We start from the raw sequence: 19,748 nt of genomic DNA, 5'->3' as shown, positions 1-19,748 counted from the left end.
TCTTTTTTTTTTTTTTTTTTTGAGACGGAATCTCGCTGTGTCTCCCAGGCTGGAGTGCAGTGGCGTGATCTCGGCTCACTGCAAGCTTCGCCTCCCGAGTTCATGCCATTCTCCCGCCTCAGCCTCCCAAGTAGCTGAGACTACAGGCGCCCGCCACCACGCCCGGCTAGTTTTTTGTATTTTTAGTAGAGACGGGGTTTCACCATGTTAGCCAGGATAGTCTCGATCTCCTGACCTCGTGATCCACCCGCCTCGGCCTCCCAAAGTGCTGGGATTACAGTAAATCTCTTTCTAAGAGTTTCATGGTTTTAGTTTATCCATTTAAGTCTTTAATCTATTTTGAGTTAATTATTGTATATAGTGTGAAGTGGGATTCAGATTCATTTTTTTTGCATGTAGACATCCAGTTGTCTCTGCAGCACTAGGTGAAAGGCTATTTTCCATTTATTGACTCTAAGTGTAAAGTTTATTTGAAGACTCAATTCTATTCCACTGACCTATGTACCTGTCCTTATCCCAGCACCACCCTGTCTTGATTACTGCAGCTTTGTAGTAAGTTTTGAAATTGAGAAGTATGAATCCTTTAACTTACTTCTTTCTCAAAATTATTTTGGCTATTTGGAGTCCCTTGTAATTCCATATTAATTTTAGGATTACTTTGTCCATTTCTGCAAAAAAAAAAAAAAAAAAAAAAACAGTTTTCAGTGTACAGTCTTACACTTCCTTCATTAAATCTATTCCTAAGTATTTCTTTATTGTAAGTGAAATTATTCTGTGAACTTCATTTTCTGATCTTTCCTAATGTAGAAATACTGCTGGTTTTCGTGTATTGAGCGTCTATCCTATAACTTTGCTGAAGTTGTTTAAACCACCTCCCACCCCCCCATCCCAGCCCCCACCATTTCAAACTTTCTCCTTTTTTAAGGCTTCCGCAGCATCATTCTTTGCTGCTGCTGCTTTTAGGTCTCAGGTGTCATTTTTACTCTGTCCCCATATTATGATATGGCCAAAAAAACAAAACTATCTATCAGTGGCCCTGTTTTCTATCTTCATTCCTTTGATATTCTTTTGGTTTAGCATTCATCCTGTCGTGAATTCTCTATCTGAGGTGTCCCCAAAGCTCTAGCCTCAGCCACTCAGATGTTCTTCTAAGACCTCAGACTTTATCTTTCCAAAGTAGAACTTAAACTTGATTCCTCTAAAACTGCATCTGCTCCTTTGTTTCCTGCTCTGGTCAGTGGCACATCCATCCTCCTGGTCATCCAAGGTTTTATTTCAGAGTTGCCTGGGTGGGATTCATTGGTCTTCTATTCTCTTTAGCCTCTAGTCTATTGCCAAGTTATATCAGTTTTGCCCCTACTATATCTCTCCTGTCTGCCCCCTTCTCCATTTTTGCTTTTTGCTTTCAGAATCCTAGTTTACATCTTTATTACCTCTGCCAGGATTACAGTAGCCTCATCACTTGTTTCCCCAGCTTGTTCCTTCTGCTTAGAAACCATTAACAGATTAATCTCATTCAAGTGTGCATCTGAGAACCCCTTCTTCTTTATTAACTCATAAAGTATAAATACTTAGACATCAAATCTTACAATTCAGGATCCTTTTGGATCATTTTCCAGCCTGCTTTTCTATATTTCTTACTATGACTTTCACTCGCTATCCAAATATAACATTTACGTGCATTAATTGATGCTATTCTGTTTGTCTGCAAGGTTCTCCTCTTATTTCTCACCCACCATCTGATATCTATATTTCTCCACTGTCTTCAACATCCAGATTAAATGCCAGCTCGTGATTTATTCTTTTTACCCTCTTTCTCCTCTCCCTTCCCAACAGTAAAGGTAACTACTCGTCTTCATGTTCATGGCATTATCTCTCATCTTGTGTGGTCCTTTGTGTTTTCTTTCTTGTCTTGGGGTTGTAATAATCAGTCCCTTGAGGGTAGGATTCATGCCTGATTTACCATTAAATCCCACAAAATATGTACCTTAGAACTTTATACATTTTACAATATCAGTAACTATTTAGTATTTGTTGAATAAATAACCAGAATAAAATATTTCAAAATTTGAAAAAGAATTTTAAAATTTACAGTCTAAAATTTGAAATTTCTCAAATCTGAAAAATATACATTTAATTTTCATTTAAATTATTTGGATTGAAGTATGCTATTATGTATAACTAATCTGCATATGCACATAGTTAATTCATAATACTTTAAAGTCCACATAAATACATGAATTTGTCTGCATGATGAATAAATTAATGGAGTAGCAAGTAACATTCAAATAACAATCAAAGACAATAAAAACATATCTTTTCGGCACTACCGATTAGATTTTTAAACTGCTTTTATTCTTTCTGTAAAGTTTCTCTCATTTTCCATTTTGTGATTAAAATGCAGTTATGATTGTTTCAGAAATATTAGAAAAACAAAAAGGATAGAAGAAATTAAAATATTACTTTCCAAGTCAGAATATAAGAAGTATTAATGTAAAAATTATTTCTTAAAAATTGAGATTTGGGTCGGGCGCAGTGGCTAACGCCTGTAATTCCAGCACTTTGGGAAACTGAGGTGGGCAGATCACTTGAGGTCAGGAGTTCGAGACCAGCCTGGCCAACATGGTGAAACCCCGTCTCTACTAAAAATATAAAAAATAGCTGGATGTGGTGGCGCATGCCACCGCGCCTGGCCATGTTCCGTCGTCGTCGTTGTTGTTGTTGTTGTTGTTGTTGTTGTTGTTGTTTTGAGACGTAGTTTCGCTCTGTCTCCCAGTCTGGAGTGCAGTGGCGCGATCTCGGTTCACTACAAGCTCCACCTCCCAGGTTCACGCCATTCTGCTGCCTCAGCCTCCCGAGTAGCTGGGACTACAGGCACTTGCCACTACACCTGGTTAATTTTGTATTTTGTAGTAGAGAGGGGGTTTCACCGTGTTAGCCAGGATGGTCTCGATCTCCTGACCTCGTGATTCACCCGCCTCGGCCTCCCAAAGTGCTGGGATTATAGGCGTGAGCCACCGCGCCCGGCTGCCATGTTCTGTTTTAATTTCAGGTAATTTCTAAACTAGAGAGGTCAAAGTAATTTTGCTTTATTAAATAAGGAGAATCTGAAGAGGGAAGGCATATGGAAGAAAACAATGCTTTAAATTTCTTTTGTTTCAATTCAAGTAAATTACATATTGGGGAGACTTTTAAAATTCATTTTTATTATATGAAATATTCTTGTGTTTGTAAATATTCACACTGCTTCACTGATAACTATCTGTAGTGAAAGACTGGGTTTTTGTTTTTGTGGTTTTTTTTTTTAATTTCTAATCTGTCACAGACCAACACTTTTGTAAAATACAATAAAAATGAATTCCTGGCCAGGCACAGTGGCTCATGCCTATAATCCCAGCACTTTGCCTATAATCCCAACTACTTGGGAGGCCGAGGTAGGAGAATCTCTTGAATCTGGGAGGCGGAGGTTGCGGCGAGCCAAGATAGTGCCATTGCACTCCAGCCTGGGCAACAAGAGCGAAACTCTGTATCAAAAAAAAAAAAAAATTAATTCCTATTATAGAAAATGAAAAGAAAAAAAAGACCCAAAATACAAACCCTGATTATTTCATACTTAGATTCAACAGACATAAAACTCTTCATAGTCAAATTGTTAGGAATGCTTTTAAGTGCTTGCTCTTGCTTTTTGTCCTCATCTCATGGTGGACGGTAATGAACACTTTGAGGACCAGCACTGGTCCATGGACCATTTCTGAGTAGCACTGTTTGATCCTATCATAACATCATGCCTAGTGTGCGTCCATTCTAGGAATGGCAGGCTTGTCTTCTCAGATAATGTGCATCAGTTCATCTGTGGTATATACCATTTTAGAATACATTTGAAACCTTGGCTAGGTCTGACTTTTCTTTCTAAATGTCCTCTAAATCGGTGATGAAAGTAACTAAAGCGTTAACTTCCTTTAAAGGAAAGAGCTGTTGGGTATTTTAGTAACGTTAAAATGTGTCTCTTTTTCATCAACTTATATTGGTACCAGCAGTTAATATAATCTTACCTGTGCCCCTAGTCACAGAAAGATCTGTGTCATCTCTTCCCCCTCTCCCTTGGTACCTCAAGCATAGCAGACATTCTGCATTCAAATGGTTTTTTTTATATGCCTATTTGAGGAAATCATTTCTATTTCATCTTAATTTGTTTTTGTTCTTTAATGATTCACATGCTTTTTTCCCCGTAGTTCCGGGACTACTGTGCTATCTGCTTAAGATGGGAGTGGCCTGGGTCTCCAAAAGCATTGGAAAAGTGCAATTTAGAAGCAGCTTTCTTTGAAGGTCATTTTTTGAAAGTGCTGTTTGACAGAATGGGAAGAATTCTTGATCAGGTAATACATTTTAAATTACTAATTTTCATGTTATTTTGTTGCCATTCACCACAAAATCATCTCAAGTCTTGGTAGATCTTCAGTAAAGTGCTTTTATTGTTTTCTTACTTTTTCCACTGGGTGACTTTTTCATGAAGATTGATTGCCAACAACTGGCAGATTTCTGATGCATTCTGTATGTTAAAAACATTTATTTGGCCTGACAGCTGCTACAGCATTATCTATCTCATGATAGGCCATTGTCTTAATATCCTTAACACATTTTGGAGATGATTAGAAGTGCTTTCCTTTTATGACTTGCTTAGCCTTTTAGTTAGTACATTTAGCACAAATACAGATTCTCAATTTAGAAGACCCTAAATGTCAGTTCAGATTGAATCTTGAACACTCTGGTCTCAATAAAATTACAGAATAGTGTTAGATGAACCTGACTCTTTAGACAAAGCTTATAAACGATACTCATTTTCATAACAGAGAGGTGAAATAAAAAAGGTTAATGTACTCCTTTAAAGGTGGATAAAAATCACCATCAGCTGATAGGTTGCTATGTACATCTCATCTGTTAAGAGAAATAAATTTGGGATTATGGAATCCCTCCTTCCATCTCTCATTGGCTCATAAGCATAGTGATGAGAGAGCTTTGAAATACTTGACCCATTAGAATATAAACCTGAAAGAACACAACTAGCATAGTACTTTCCTCAATGTAGAAACTGAGTGGACCAATTTGGAATTAATTTTCAATTGTATATTAAAGTACTTGTTCTTTTTTAGCATTTTAGTTAAATGTTTATGTGAGCATAGGGAGTTATAAAAGAAATTTACTAAGTAGGCTGTCTTCAACAACCAGAAAGTCAAATAAAGAAATTGTAATCTAAGAAATATTTCACTATGTTAGAGTTTAGTCAGCATTGTTTCTGACAGTAATCTCTATAAGAGACCAGGTCCTTTTTTTTTTTAACCTCTCAATAGCATGTGCTGTATTTCTAGTGTTGCTTCGGTTGGTTGTTTTAAACCTGACAACCAAGGTATACAAATCTGGCTATTAATAGGTATTATGGCCTCACATCATGGCTGGGTAAACCTCCTGGGTAGCCAGGATTCATCAGTTTATTGTTTTCTTTTTTTGTTTTTTGTTTTTGTTTTTGAGCCAGTTTGCTAGGTGTAGTTTAAATTTGATTAAGCTAACAAGCAAGAGTTAATAACAATGAGTGTCAAGACAGTAATGTTTAGAAATTTTGATCGAAAATATTAAAAAAGAATCTAAATTTTAAAAAGTAGTTTCTGAATTGGAAGATCCACCCTGAATCTTCAAACTTGAGCACTTTTTCTCTAGTTTGTAGAGTGCTGACACAAAAGGATACATTGAAAGCAGAATATCTGAAATGCTTAAAATACTTTTCAATTTCACCAGATAGCACTTCATAGCACAGAGCTGATTCATAGACTGTTTCAATCATTCTTCCTGTAACCCTGTATCATATAGGCCAGACAGATTTCTAGTATTATTTTATAGATGAGGAATCCGTGGTTTCAGCTATGTGACTTACAGCTAGTAAGCTATGGAGCCCTGCCTGAAACCTTTTATCTTTAAAACTCTTGAGGCCGGTGCACCTTAGTCCCAGCTGCTCAGGAGCCTGAGGCAGGAGGATTGCTTGACCCCAGGAGTTCAAGGCTGTAGGGCGCTATGATTGTGCCTAAGGATAGCCACTGCACACTAGGCTAGGCAACATAGTGAGACCCAGTCTCTAAAACGAAATAAAAAACAGAAAAACCCTTGATTTTTCAAAGCCTTTTTGGTAAGAACATGGTATAGTCTGATCTCAGAGACAAAACACGAGTCCTAGGAAGAGGAAGTTAAGCATTTTTGGCCTAGTTTCATTTTCTTTCTTTCCTAAACATTTTTGCTGAGAGTGATGCTTGCTTGTAGTTTCTTTTTTTTCTTTCTCTATTTCTTCTTCCTTTTTTTTTTTTTTTTTTTGTGACCGAGTCTCGCTCTGTCACCCAGGCTGGAGCGCAGTGGTGTGATCTTGGCTCATTGCCACCTCTTCCTCCCGGGCTCAAGCGATTCTTCTGTCTCAGCTCCCAAGTAGCTGGGATCACAGGCGCACGCCACCATGCCTGGCTAATTTTTGTATTTTTAATAGAGACGTGGTTTCACCATATTGGTCAGGCTGGTCTCAAACTCCTGAGCTCAGGTGATCCACCCTCCTCAGCCTCCCAAAGTCCTGGGATTACAGGTATGAACCACCACGCCTGGCCGCCTTCTTTCTTCTTTTTTCTTTTTCTTTTGTTTTCCTCTTCGCAGGGCATTTTCTTAGTATATATTCCTAATAGGGTCTAAGTAACCTGACTGAGATTAAAAATTTAATGAATAATTTGGAAAGTGGCTAAAGTCTTCATGCATAATTGAGAAGTTACGGTATCCAGTATTCATAACACTATTGTGTTATCACAATGCTAATTTTAAAAAAAATCATACTACAAACATTTACTATTGTTTGTAATGGTCGTGATTTTAAAAATATATTAAAATACTAAAGTCCATAGCAGAATGTAAAGAACACTGGGAACATTGTAAGGAGGCCAGATCTTGTCCCTGCCCTGAGCGTGATGAGTTTGAATTTGATCAAGTAACTTAGCTACTTGTCACATTTTCTGATTGTTAAAGTGAAGTTGATATTACTTTAACTCAAAGTTTATTATCTCAGAATTTGAGTTCAGTCCAAAAACATGGGCCAAGTCTATTTGGCATGTCATAGAAATCTGGCTTGCTTTCCTTTCAGGTAAATGCTGTATAAAGTATAAAATAAAGGGACCTCAAATAATAGATATAAACACTTAACTACCAACAACCTCCAAAAAGGCCAGCTTGTTTTAAAGTTATTACGAATAGGAAGTAGAGACCATTTCAGAGTACAGTGAAACAAATTTATCTTGTTGAAATTTATTTTCATTTTTACTACATTAAGAAATCTGTGTCAGCCTTACATTTCTTAAGCAACTTATGACCTAGATTTATGTTAAAATAAACTACAAATCAAAGTAATGCCACACAGAAAAAATACAAAGTCTAAATAGTAATATATTTGTTTAAAGCCAAATTGTATTGATTGATTGATTTAAGCATCTGCAGATGGCAAAATTTAGTGACCTAAAAATCTTAGCTACCTGCAGTGAAGAGTCATGTACAATTCTGGACTTAAGTCATATTTTAAATTTTTTCTACTAAATGCATTCTTTTAAATTATTTTTTGTAAATGATTCCTTCATACCTAAAATACAATTTAATGTGAATTCATTGTTTATTATGAGTTGAGTCTCAGAGAAGGCTATTCTGTTGCAAATATTATCAAGGGAGGAGGAATGGAGAGAAGTTGGTTAATGAGTTAGAAAGAATAAGTTCTAGGAAATTAGTTAACAAAAACTTATTGTATATTTCAAAGGAGCTAGAAGAGAACTATGGTGTTCCCAACACAAAGAAAAGATAAATGCTGGAGGTGATGGATGTCCCCGTTACCCTAATTTGGTCATTACATGTTACACATTGTGAAATATATCAAAATATCACATGGACCCCCAAAATAGGTACAATTATGGTACATTAATAAAAAATACCCAAAAGCCCCCAAGTATTACCAAGTAGGAGAATTTGCTCTTAAACTATCCTGTACTGGGAATACATATTTCCTTTCAATTACCTTGCTTATCACTAGGTTTTGAAAAAAAAAAAAAATTACTTGGAGCAGTTTTTGTTCTTTAAAAAAATCCACGTTCATGAATCTAGTAGTAAGTTAGAAAGACTAAAATGGGCCTTACAGCATAGGACTTGAGCGTGTTTGTTTATGTGACAAAACACGTACATCGTAGCGTCTGTAGCTGTGGTGATTTTCAAAAGATAGTAAAATGCTGAAGTCTAGTAGAACAGGCACGTGCGCGAGCATTCTCCACTGAATGCCAGAGATTGACTTCCTTATTGCTATTCACTGTGATCAAGGCTTTGCAGGTTGTTCAGTGGCTGAGAGTAAAACATTCCGCTGTGCTGGCTGATGCTGCACTTGGTCCTGACTCCCTGTTCCCTCCACTGTGCTGCAGCATCTGTCTCACTCTTGCCACCTGGGTTCTCTGCAGCCTCCTCACTGTGGTTAGTTTTGTTGCAACCAATTTGTTTCCTTTGGCTGCTTAGAAGAAGCAAACTGGAAGGGGTGAGAAGTTTCTGTTGAAAGTTCTGAGCAAGTAGTAGCAACTCTTTGTCTTGTGTGCCTTTTGCTTTGATGTTGACATAACTCTGCAAAGCCCCTTTCCGTGAAGAATAAACAGACAATTAGAATTCAAGTCAAATCACAATATTTCGTACAAAACAAGTGTGAGGAATGTACACAGATACACAGTTGTTTGGGGAAAGTTAATACTCATGCAAGAAATGAGATGATCCCTCTCTGTAATCACCGTTTTGAACCTTCTCATTCGCTTTGAGGCATAGGGTCGTCATCAGTTCTATCCCCAAGTACTTTCATTCTGGTGACAAGGTTCTGTGATTTGACTTTATTTTACTGTCTATGTGTTTTTGGAAATTGCCTGTAGTTGAATAATCTGAGGTGAGGAATATCACTTCTGAAATTACTGTATTTAAAAATGTATAATATTTTCCCTTCTTGGTTTTTGGTCTTAGGCTCAATGGGTCATCTGTAATTAATATTATATATGATACACTGGTGCTTTTTCATGACCCCTTGAGCAATTTCATTAATTGAATCAACCTGCATATAATAAACATTCTGACTATGTCACTTATTTGCCTTTATATGTTTATATGCTTTTTAAATCTTTTTTAAGAAGTTTTAGGACTGTGATGTATGTAATTTGAGATGTGAGAGCTAGTTTAGTTGTAGATATTTTCATTGCAGAAAAGCATGCAGAGCAAGAAGGAAGATGGTGGATTCTCCCTTTTTTTTTTTTTTTTTTTTTTTGAGACAGAATTTCGCTCTTGTTGCCCAGGCTGGAGTACAATGGCGTGATCTCGGCTCACCGCAACCTCCACCTCCCGGGTTCAAGCAATTCTTCTGCCTCAGCATCCCAAGTAGCTGGGATTACAGGCATGTGCCACCACGCCCAGCTACTTTTGTATTTTTAATGGAGACGGGGTTTCTCCACGTTGGTCAGGCTGGTATCGAACTCCCAACCTCAGGTGATCCACCCACCTCAGCTTCCCAAAATACTGGAATTACAGGTGTGAGCCACTGCACCTGACCAGATTCTCCTTTCTTAAAAGGACAAATTGAAATAGTAAATTAAGTGCATAGGTATACATTATTATTAAATGTCTTTCTGTTTTTTACCTCTCCATAGCCATATGATGTAAACTTACAAGTAACCTCAGTGTTATCTAGACTTTCTCTCTTCCCTCATCCACACATCCACGAGTACCTTTTGGATCCTTATGTGAACCTCGCTCCTGGCTGTAGATCTCTCTTCTCTGTAATTGTCAGGGTGAGTTACTAGTTCTGTTATATTCCCTAGGATTGATAAGTCTGTGCAATTAATATGTTAACATCATTGTATGCAGTTAGTGTCACATAATGAAAAATGTATCTACTGCTTCAAAGTAATTGTTATACATATATATACACATTATATATAATTATAATTATATATAATTATAAAATTATTTTTAATATGTAACTTTTATTTTAAAGAATTAGGTATGAGTCCTTGGTTAAAGATGATTATATGAGTAGTGAAAATTTACATTATTTATTAAATGATGGGAATGAAGATTTTTTCTAAAATCCTGAGGTTGTCTATGTAGCTGATTTCGGGAACTGAAGTGCCTTGCCTCTGTGATGCAGGTTGTTGGAGACCTTATGCTTCGAATCCAGCGTATTCAAGACTTTACTCCCAAGCTTCTGTTAGTCAGAAAGCGATTACTTGGTTTGGAACCTGAAGGCCCTCTGTAAGTTCATGTTTTACGTTTTTTTAATCCAAAAAGTTCAGTGAACTTAATGATCTGCTGATACATTGAATTGATTTATTGTCTGTTTTTCCCTTACCAGTATTGACCACATCACACTGCTAGAGGGTGTGATTGTGTTAGAAGAGTTCTGTAAGGAGCTGGCGGCAATTGCATTTGTGAAATATCACGCTTCCTCCACACCATAAATAACATCTTTCAAGTAACTAGGGGAACAGAACTACTGTGTACATTTCATCAAAAAAGACTCAGCTCCACCCAGCCACAAGAGGATAAAAAGCCTTTTTAAACGAAGTATTGCTGTAAACTGGACAGAACCATTAAGAACCTATTGAGTGGACATTCTTGGTAAAATGTTGTATAATGTTGTTTTCATTGGCTTTATCATAATGGTTCTGTTATAAAATTGCACATTGTCGAATCCAGGATACAATCAAAGGAACTTCAGGAAATAAGCATTTCTAATGACTGTGTTTGAAAAGCTGCAATATTTCCGATGTCATGACTTTGATGATATTTCTGTTATATTAATATCCTTTTAGGTAGCAAGGCATTTTGACATTCTCTGGGACTCAAATGCTTATATTATTTTGGATTAATAAGTAGCAAAAAAATCACTAATTTTATAACTTTTTAAGGTCAGAATTCTTATCAAACAAAATATGAAAAAAACTGTAAATGAGAAAAAATACAATTCAGAAACCATTGAATGAATTAATTATAGGAGATAAAAATGTGTAGAGCACCATTAACTTTCTTCAGCTTTTTTAAGAATAACAATTTAATATGATAAATTCTTGATCAATATATCTCTATTTTTAAAGAAATGTTCTTTTACTCTTGTGCACATAGCCATGTTAGTGATTTTCTTCATGTATGGGTCCCAGTTGATTTAAACTGTGTCATTTTCACAACAATGTTGAATTTATGCTCACCATTGGTAGTGTTTGCTAAAACTGTATTTTTTTTTAAACTAAGTAAGATGTACTGGGTCGAGAACCTTTTTCCCCCCTCTCTCCCTCTCAGAAAATTGCTTTATAAAATTGCTTTATAATTTGATTTTCTTACTGAAACGCATGGTGGTGTCTAGGTGAGGAACTGACTGATAACCCTTGGCAGCAATCAAAATGCCAGTGGCTCCTCGATGTTTACATTTTTTTCTAGTTTGTTTGGTCTTTTGTTTTAAATGATTCTAAAGAGATTAAAGAAAACAGACTTTTAAACGTCCTGTTTACATGTTAAAGGATTTGGGGAAATTGGGTATGTATGTGAATGGGTATACATGTAGGAACCTGTAGTTCAGCAAAGCTGCGCTGGGCACAGCATGCTTGTACTCGATGGACAAAATCGTGTTTGCTAGTCCGCTTTCTATTTTTCCTTTAAGTGACACTGATCACTCAAATACTGTTTTTAATCTATTGTTTGTTTTTATCTGACATGTTAAGCAGCAGCACTTTCCTCTTTATCTTTTCATTTACTGATATTTGGGGGAACAGGCTATCAAAGGCTCCAGCTTGAAGGGAACTCTCACTACCCCCCTAGGAAGTTATTTTATGTAGCATGTTTGTATATATGCATTGTGTGGCGTGTGCGTAGAGGCTTGTTTTACACCTGTCTGCTCATTTTGTTGTATTAGCTTTTCTGGTTTATTTCATAGTTTGTTTTTGCTATTTATTAAGAACAATATCAAAAGATTATGAATAGCATCAGCTCTAGAATGCTTACCACTGTTAAAACAACAAAAAGGCTAAACCTCCAATTTCATGCAAATCTTTATTAGCTTATTCTAAGAAATTTATTAAACAAAGAAAAAACAAAAGTGGGAGATAGTTATTTTGTGCATGATTGTCTTTAAATCATTTTGAATGATGTGAAGGCATTATTCAGTTTGCTGTATTTTTTAAATCACTTCATAAAGGGAACACTTCGACATTTACATTTCTAGATGTAGTAACAGTCTACTTCGACGTACAAGTATTTAAACTAAGGCATTAAGAGATATTAGATATTTCTTAATGTTTTCATAGTGCTCAATAGGTGTAGTAGCAATGATATTACCTCTGAAACCAAATACTGTTTTATCCTTGATTTCACTATGGGACCTTATAATTACTCCATGAAACCAAGCTCAGAAAAGCTTTAACTCTTGTATGTGTGTATGTGTATGCTGCTTCTGAAAATATAATTTTCCTAAGTTATTGTAATGACTTTAATTTGTAATCAGCTAAGGCTTAAGATTTCATTTGTTTCTCATCTAAGTTTCTGTTTTTCTTCCCTTCTTTTTTTCTTTTACATTTAGTTCAGAGCTAGAGCCAGTACAAGCTCTCACAGTGAATTCAATTTGTTAGTTGAAACGTTGTACTGCATCACTAGTCTTTCTTAAACTGTCTGTTGACAGCTGAATATTTGTTACTCAGTACTCGCAAAAACAGTGACTAAAATGCACTATGTTGAGTGGAAAGCACAGTCATAACAATTGATTGCCATAGCAAGTTCCAAAGTGAATTTCAGCCTTGCTTCACATTTCTATCAATAAGTACGCACATTTTTTAAAACTTTCTAACAGCATAGTCTTTGGGTTTGTTTTTAGTTATGAGCCACATTCTTTACTTGATTTAACTCAGATTTGTCTTAACCTATTGCCATATAGTACTCACCTTATAACTATGTAACTTTCTCATAATGTATCTGTTTGTGCAATATGGAAGCTGTGAGTGGATTCATAGCTTTTTGGTTTAGTTGTACATTATTGTGTGTGTACATATGTATATATGTGTATATATAAGGACCAAAATTCTTAGCTCGCTTACACTGTTGCTAGTGTAAACATTGTTACACTTAATTTTACAGGGCACAAATTATGGAATTACTTCATAAATTCATGGTAATGTTTCCATAAATTATTGCATTAATATACAATTACCATTTAATTATGAAGTCCATCAGTATTGACAGAAAAAGTTACAGTGAAGTGCTAAAACCACATTATATGGTAATTATATTTTGGGTTGCATAGTAAATCAAATGTGCATGTCATTGTGACACTTTGTGTGTTAAAACATGGTAGATAATCACATTTCTGGGCCCTGTAAAATAGTGTTACTGTAATACTCTGTTTTGCCTCCTGCCTTGTTTACATTAAACAGGATATTTGGTAAATTTTTTGTATCGAATGTTGTGTAGGTTACTGACAGTGTTACCAACGTCTGGAATTCTTGGTCCATCCGTGGAGAAACTCTTCAGATGGTCATTGTGTACCTACTCTCTCTTCAAAGGAAGTTGTGATCAAGTTCAACTTTTTGTGCTAACAATGCATGCAGGACTAAGAGGGATGATCTAAAAAATAAATAATGTAATTTAAACAAAATGTCTTATGTTTTTGTAAAATTCTACTTGGGAACGTTTTATCCAATGATAAATCTCAAGCAAGTCTTAACTTTTTGCACCCCCAACACACAAAGGGATATGGCACACCACAATCAGTGGGTCTCTATAGTATTCTAGGGAGAGAACAAAAAGCAATATATCTATTTGTGGAGGAGAGATGTGTAGCTTGAAAAATTCCCCCAGGTAAACCTCATAGTAAACCTCATATATTTCCTCCACCTCCCTTCTTAATAATCACTGCACAAAAGGAAGGAATGTTATGCACGTCTGAGAAAAACAATTTTTTTTTTTTTTTTTTTGAGAGCCTCGCTCTGTTCCCCAGGCTGGAATGCAATGGCACGATCTCAGCCCACTGCAACCTCCGCCCCCTGGGTTCAAGTGATTCTCCTGCCCCAGCCTCCTGAGTAGCTGGGATTACAGATGCCTGCCACCATGTCCAGCTAATTTTTGTATTTTTAGTAGAGACGGGGTTTCACCATGTTGATCAGGCTGGTCTTGAACCTCTGACCTCAGGTGATCCACCTGCCTCAGCCTCCCAAAGTGCTGGGATTACAGGTGTGAGCCACCATGCACGGCCCAGGGAAACAATTTATTCTAAGCATTATTTCTTAGTATTTTTCTAACACATATAAAAACTTTTCTTTTTAGCTGACACTTAAACTCTAGACTTACTCTGTTCACTTGAGCATTTGCCAGAGTTTCTGAATCGGAAACAAAGAAACATGTAATACACAGCACAGCCAGAAAGAGAAGAATCCAATGATTAATCCCAACTACCCGAAGATTCTTTTCAAAATCGCTTTAGACGGAAGTAAGATGATAGGTTGAAAGGATGGAAGAGGCAAGGTTTAGACACTGAAAAGTTGAAATCACCCTCCTTGCCCTGAGCTACTTCAAAAGAAAACTGCGTTTTGGGAATGCATAATTGGATCCCCGGTCCAAAACCTGCTTCAAACTGTTAAGAATTTAGCAGTGTTTTAGCTGGAAAACGAGTAATCCCAAGGGAATTTAAGGAATTAACATAAAACTGTAAAAGTTGAAGTTTTGCTGGACTAACTCTCAAGTAAAATCTATACTTCTTTTCCAAAAAAAAAAAAAAAAAATATATATATATATATATAAAAGAGCAGGCAGAAACACTGCATCTGAGTTTGTTTAACACTGAATGATGCAGAAGAAATGGAGTATGTTTTAGTTGTTCTTATGGCAATAAAGTTGTTACCTCTGGACTACCTTGCAGAAGGTCGGTCTTTTTGTGTTTTGTTGTTGTTTTTTTTTTTAATTTATGTTCTGGGATACATATGCAGGATGTGCAGGTTTGTTATATAGGTAAATGTGTGCCATGGTCGTTTGCTGCACCTATCAACCCATCACCCAGGTATTAAGTCCCATGTGCATTAGCTATTTTTCCTGATGCTCTCCCTCCCCACCCCGCCCCCAGCACAGGCCCCAGCATGTGTTGTTTCTCTCCTTATGTCCACGTGCTTTCATTGTTCAGCTCCCACTTATAAGAGAGAACATTCGGTGTTTGGTTTTCTGTTCCTTTGTTAGTTTGTTGAGGATAATGGCCTCCAGCTCTATCTATGTCCCTGCAAAGACATGATCTCATTCCTTTTTATGACTGCGTAGTATTCCATGGTGTATATACACCACATTTTCTTCATCCAGTCTATCGTTGATGGGCATTTGGGTTGATTCCAGAAAATCAGTTCTTAACTTTATTTGGTAATATACCCCACTACCTGCCTCAGGGAGACCTGTCTAAGCCTGTTTCATTCACACTCACTACTCTTACTGATTTGACTATTGTGGGCATTAGAAATTTCTCTGTTATATCATTTCTAAAAATGTATCAGAAATAGGACATCCACAAACCAAACAAGAATTTTGTTTATTTAACACATATTTCTCAAGAACTTTCTGTGAACCAGGTATTAAGGTGCTAGGAAAACAAAAAATTATTTCAGCCTTAAAAAAGTAATGGTCTTGGTGTGGCGTTTACAAAAATAAATTACAGGGCACACTGGTGAACACTGTTAGAGAAACAAGACCCAAGTGTTGTGAGCGCCAGGGAAAGGAAGTAAGATGGCAAATCATCTAAACAGGAAAATCTGAAACTCAAGCCTTGCCTGAATGTTCTTACTTTTAAGTATGTTATATATGTATTATTCTTACTTTTGGGTTATAGTCTTACTTTTGAGATATGCAAGATATTCTCAGAAGTTATAACCAGAACAGATGCCAGGCGCAGTAGCTCACGCCTGTAATCCTAGCACTTTGGGAGGCTGAGATGGGCGGATTACTTGAGATCAGGAGTTTGAAACCAGCCTGGCCAACATGGTGAAACCCCATCTCTACTAAAACTACAAAAATTAGCCAGGCATGGTGGTGCATGCCTGTAATCCCAGCTGCTCTGGAGGCTGAGGCAGGAGAATCGTTTGAACCAGGGAGGCAGAGGTTGCAGTGAGCAGAGATCACACCACTGCACTCCAGCCTGGGCAACAGAGTGAGACTCCATCTCAAAAAAAGAAAAGGTTATAATCACAACAGAGCCAACCTGGCAAGAAACTTCTGCATCCTATTGTATTTGCGATGCTTAACTGTTGCCTTTCACTTCATTCTGATGTTGGTATAAAGCACTAGCCCAAAGAACAGTGCTTTGGGCCCATATTTTCTCAGCTGATGAATAGCACTTAGCTTGTGATTTGTGATCTCTCTCTAGAACTATTGTATAGCAAGAAGGCACATAGTCAACTGAAATACTAAAATCAAAAGATTAAACTGGACTTTTAAAATGACCCAAAGATTAGGGGTAAGATTTGGTTCAGCTAAAGCATTTGTAGAACCAAGCCTTTCTCCTTACTTTTAACTCAGCGGTCTTTTGACAGCATTCTTTATTCTCTCCTGGTTTGGGGCACAAAGCAGTTTGCATGTCCGATTAAGAGAGAACCAGCCTAGGCTGATGGAGACAGTGGAGATGAATTCAGAAGCCGCGTGCCAGACATGCATAGAGAGAAAGGATGTGTAGACCTCCCCTGGGTTATCATCCCGCAACTCCCACCCATTCCTGACATCTAAGCCTGGAGTCAGGCTAGAAGGCAGGTGGACAGGCCAGAGCTCACTCCTGCCAGAGAGCAAGATCAAGAGACTCCTGCTTCCTTCATGCACAGTCTTCTTGAGGTAGCTTCAAGGAATTATCTGATTTCCCAAGTATGAGTCTAAGGAGTTAAAATTCAGTTTGCTTTATAATTTTTTTTTTTTTTTTGAGACAGGGTCTTGCCCTGTCACCCAGGCTGGAGTGCAGTGGCACAATCAGCTCACTGCAGCCTCAACTCAAGCAATCCTGCCTCAGCCTCCTGAGTAGTTGGGATTACAGGCAGGTGCCACTGTGGCCAGCTATTTTTATTTTTGTAGAGATAGGGTCTCACTATATTGCTCAGGCTTATGATTTTATATTATGACCTTCCTCTTCCCTCTAGTTCAGGGGTCCCCCAACCCCCGGGCCACAGACCAGTACCAGTCCGTGACTGGTTGGGAACTGGGCAGCATAGCAGGACGTGAGTGGCAGGCGACCACCTGAGCTCTCCCTCCAGTCAGATCAGCAGCAACATTCGATTCTCGTAGGAGCACTAACCCTACTGTGAACTTACACGCGGGGATCTAGGTTGTGCGCTCCTTATGAGAATCTAACTAATGCCTGATGGATCTCAGGTGGAACAGTTGCTTCCCGAAATCATCCCCAAGTCTGTGCAAGAATTATTTTTCATGAAACCAGCCCCTGGTGCCAAAGAGGCTGGGGACCACTGCTCTAGTTGGACTAATCAGTATATTGAGGAACTGACAGGGAGTCTTTTAAAAAAAGTGGGGGGAGTATATATATTTTTAAAATACTAGGTAATACTGCATACTTCTCTCAATTGAAGAACCACATCTTTACATGAAGGTAAACCCCCTAGCAGACTGCCAGAAATCTAAATACCACCATGAGTCACTTTGCTCTTATATCAGAGGGGAGAGTAAGGGGAAAGGGAAGATATTCTTTGATTTTTGTAGCTGTAAGTTCATAATGGTACCCATGTTGTGATGTGTGTTCATTTGCATGGTGATCACACTATTAATTTCTTCCAATGATGTGCTAAAGGTGTCTGGGATGGTATTCAGTTTAGAGGATCCAGACAAGCCAGGAACATGACCTGGGTCTGACAACCACTCTTTTTCAAGACTGAGAACTATAACCATAATTGCAAGCCAAAGAGCTAGATGTGGTTGAAAACAGAACAAGAGACACACCCAGCCTGTGAGATTAGGCAAGACAAGCAAAAGCATCTCCAAGGCTGTTATTGCCTCAGGCCTGTGATTTATGAGTAAGGAATCATAAAATCAATTTTACTATAATGCAGAAAGATGAGATGACATACAAATTCACTATACTCTGGATAAAGCTATATTTCAAATCCCTGAAGATGAGATTCATTTATATAATAACACGAGAAATGTATTCCTTATTCCACTCACAAGTAGAATAGCATGGAGGGTTTTAATTGATTAGATTTCCCTAGAGAGCCATGTACTGGAGCCTTCTAGAGGAGAAACAAATTAGCTGTTCCTTAAACATTATTCTTCCATGTTTAAAGTATGTTCTTCTACTTAAATCTCTTTATCCTGTTGTTCTTATCAACAATGTAGCAAGTCACAGAGCATTGATGGTTCTATATTCTTTGTGGGCTGCTTCAATTCTTTGTCCTATGAGCTTTATTTCCATTTTGTTTTAGAAATGATTAGAAAATGGACCATCATTTTCTTAAGCTGCATTGGTGTTGGGCTCCCACAGAAATGGAGTTGAGAAGGAAATGTCTACTTTTAAAATAAAATATTACTCATTAGTAATGTAGCTTGGACTCCTTGACAACAAACAGGTTCCATTTCATAAAGACTTACATTTTCCATAAAATGATCCAGTGTCATGCAGCTTCAAGTAAGCCTTTCCCTGAAAATACTGTTGGCAAGAGTACATGTGACTCATTGGAATTTGGGTTCAAAACCGCATCCTAAAAATAATAAAAGCTATAAATGCAAATATGCATAGCAATTTCTGGGTGTTTTTCTTTGGAATTTGACATTGAAATAAAAATAATTTTGCGCAGTTCTTAATGGTTGGAGTCTTTTCATGCATAACATATAATATAATTTATATTCATTGAGCTGAGTATTTCAAAGAAATTACTCAGAAATTGCTGATATACATCTTGCGAAGTAGTGTTGCTCATTATCATTTTTATTTCAATGGAAAGGAAAAGACTAGGGAAGTGTAATTAATTTGACATAGATAATTCTGGGCTGAGCATTTTAATATCAACGCCATTTTAAGGTCATTATCAAAATTTCTTTGTCCTCATTGTACAGCTTGCCATTGCTATACTCTGATCTAAGACCATTGAGTTTTGGCCCTTCCTGCAGTGATCTGTGTAATCAATCATTCAACTAATACCATTAACTTCTTCTAACAGAGATGCTGACTGTCAACCTTATTAGGTTAAGAAAGATGTTGGATAGGCGCAAATGCTGAATTTTTCTACTGATTCCTGTGTTATTTTTAAAGACTTGCGAACTCTAATCCTCACATCACCATGGAAGCTGATCTCTGCCTCTTAACAATGATTTTAAATTTTATATATATACATATATTTAAAATTATATATATTATATATATATATAATTTACAGGAGCAGTTAAGCTGCCCTCAGTACCTCTATGCATCAAAGCACTGACAGTAAGAGGCTACTCCACTCATCCAAAGGCAGGCTCTACTCTCTTGATAGGACTTTCCTAAATGATCCTGCTTGGAGTGGAAAAAACTTTCCAGCTAGACACATAAAACACTATAATTGAGTGCTGGTTTCATAAATGTTGAGGTCTGAGGTCCAAAATGTATTGTATTGTTGCAAGGCTACAGTAACATCATCCGTAATGTTCAACAGATATTCACTAAATCTTGTAGGGCTCTGATGAGGAGA

At 37.2% G+C, this 19,748-nt stretch overlaps 1 protein-coding gene across 2 annotated transcripts in view; it reads left to right on the top strand.

Annotated features, from left to right (window-relative positions):
* The window catches only part of FHIP2A (FHF complex subunit HOOK interacting protein 2A), a 47,255-nt gene extending 33,541 nt beyond the window's left edge, over window positions 1–13,714 (top strand). For both annotated transcript variants that reach the window (XM_011716667.2, XM_011716678.3), the window contains 4 exons: window positions 4,233–4,376; window positions 9,726–9,866; window positions 10,226–10,329; window positions 10,430–13,714. In XM_011716667.2, the coding sequence (XP_011714969.2) occupies window positions 4,233–4,376; window positions 9,726–9,866; window positions 10,226–10,329; window positions 10,430–10,535 (495 nt within the window). In that variant the 3' untranslated portion in view covers window positions 10,536–13,714. The remainder of the gene's footprint in view (window positions 1–4,232; window positions 4,377–9,725; window positions 9,867–10,225; window positions 10,330–10,429) is intronic.
* The last annotated feature ends 6,034 nt before the right edge of the window (window positions 13,715–19,748 follow it).

This window comes from Macaca nemestrina, chromosome 9 (assembly GCF_043159975.1).
Source record: "Macaca nemestrina isolate mMacNem1 chromosome 9, mMacNem.hap1, whole genome shotgun sequence".
In the NCBI taxonomy this organism is placed as follows: Eukaryota; Metazoa; Chordata; class Mammalia; order Primates; family Cercopithecidae; genus Macaca; species Macaca nemestrina.
This window is presented reverse-complemented; position numbering and strand designations above follow the sequence as displayed.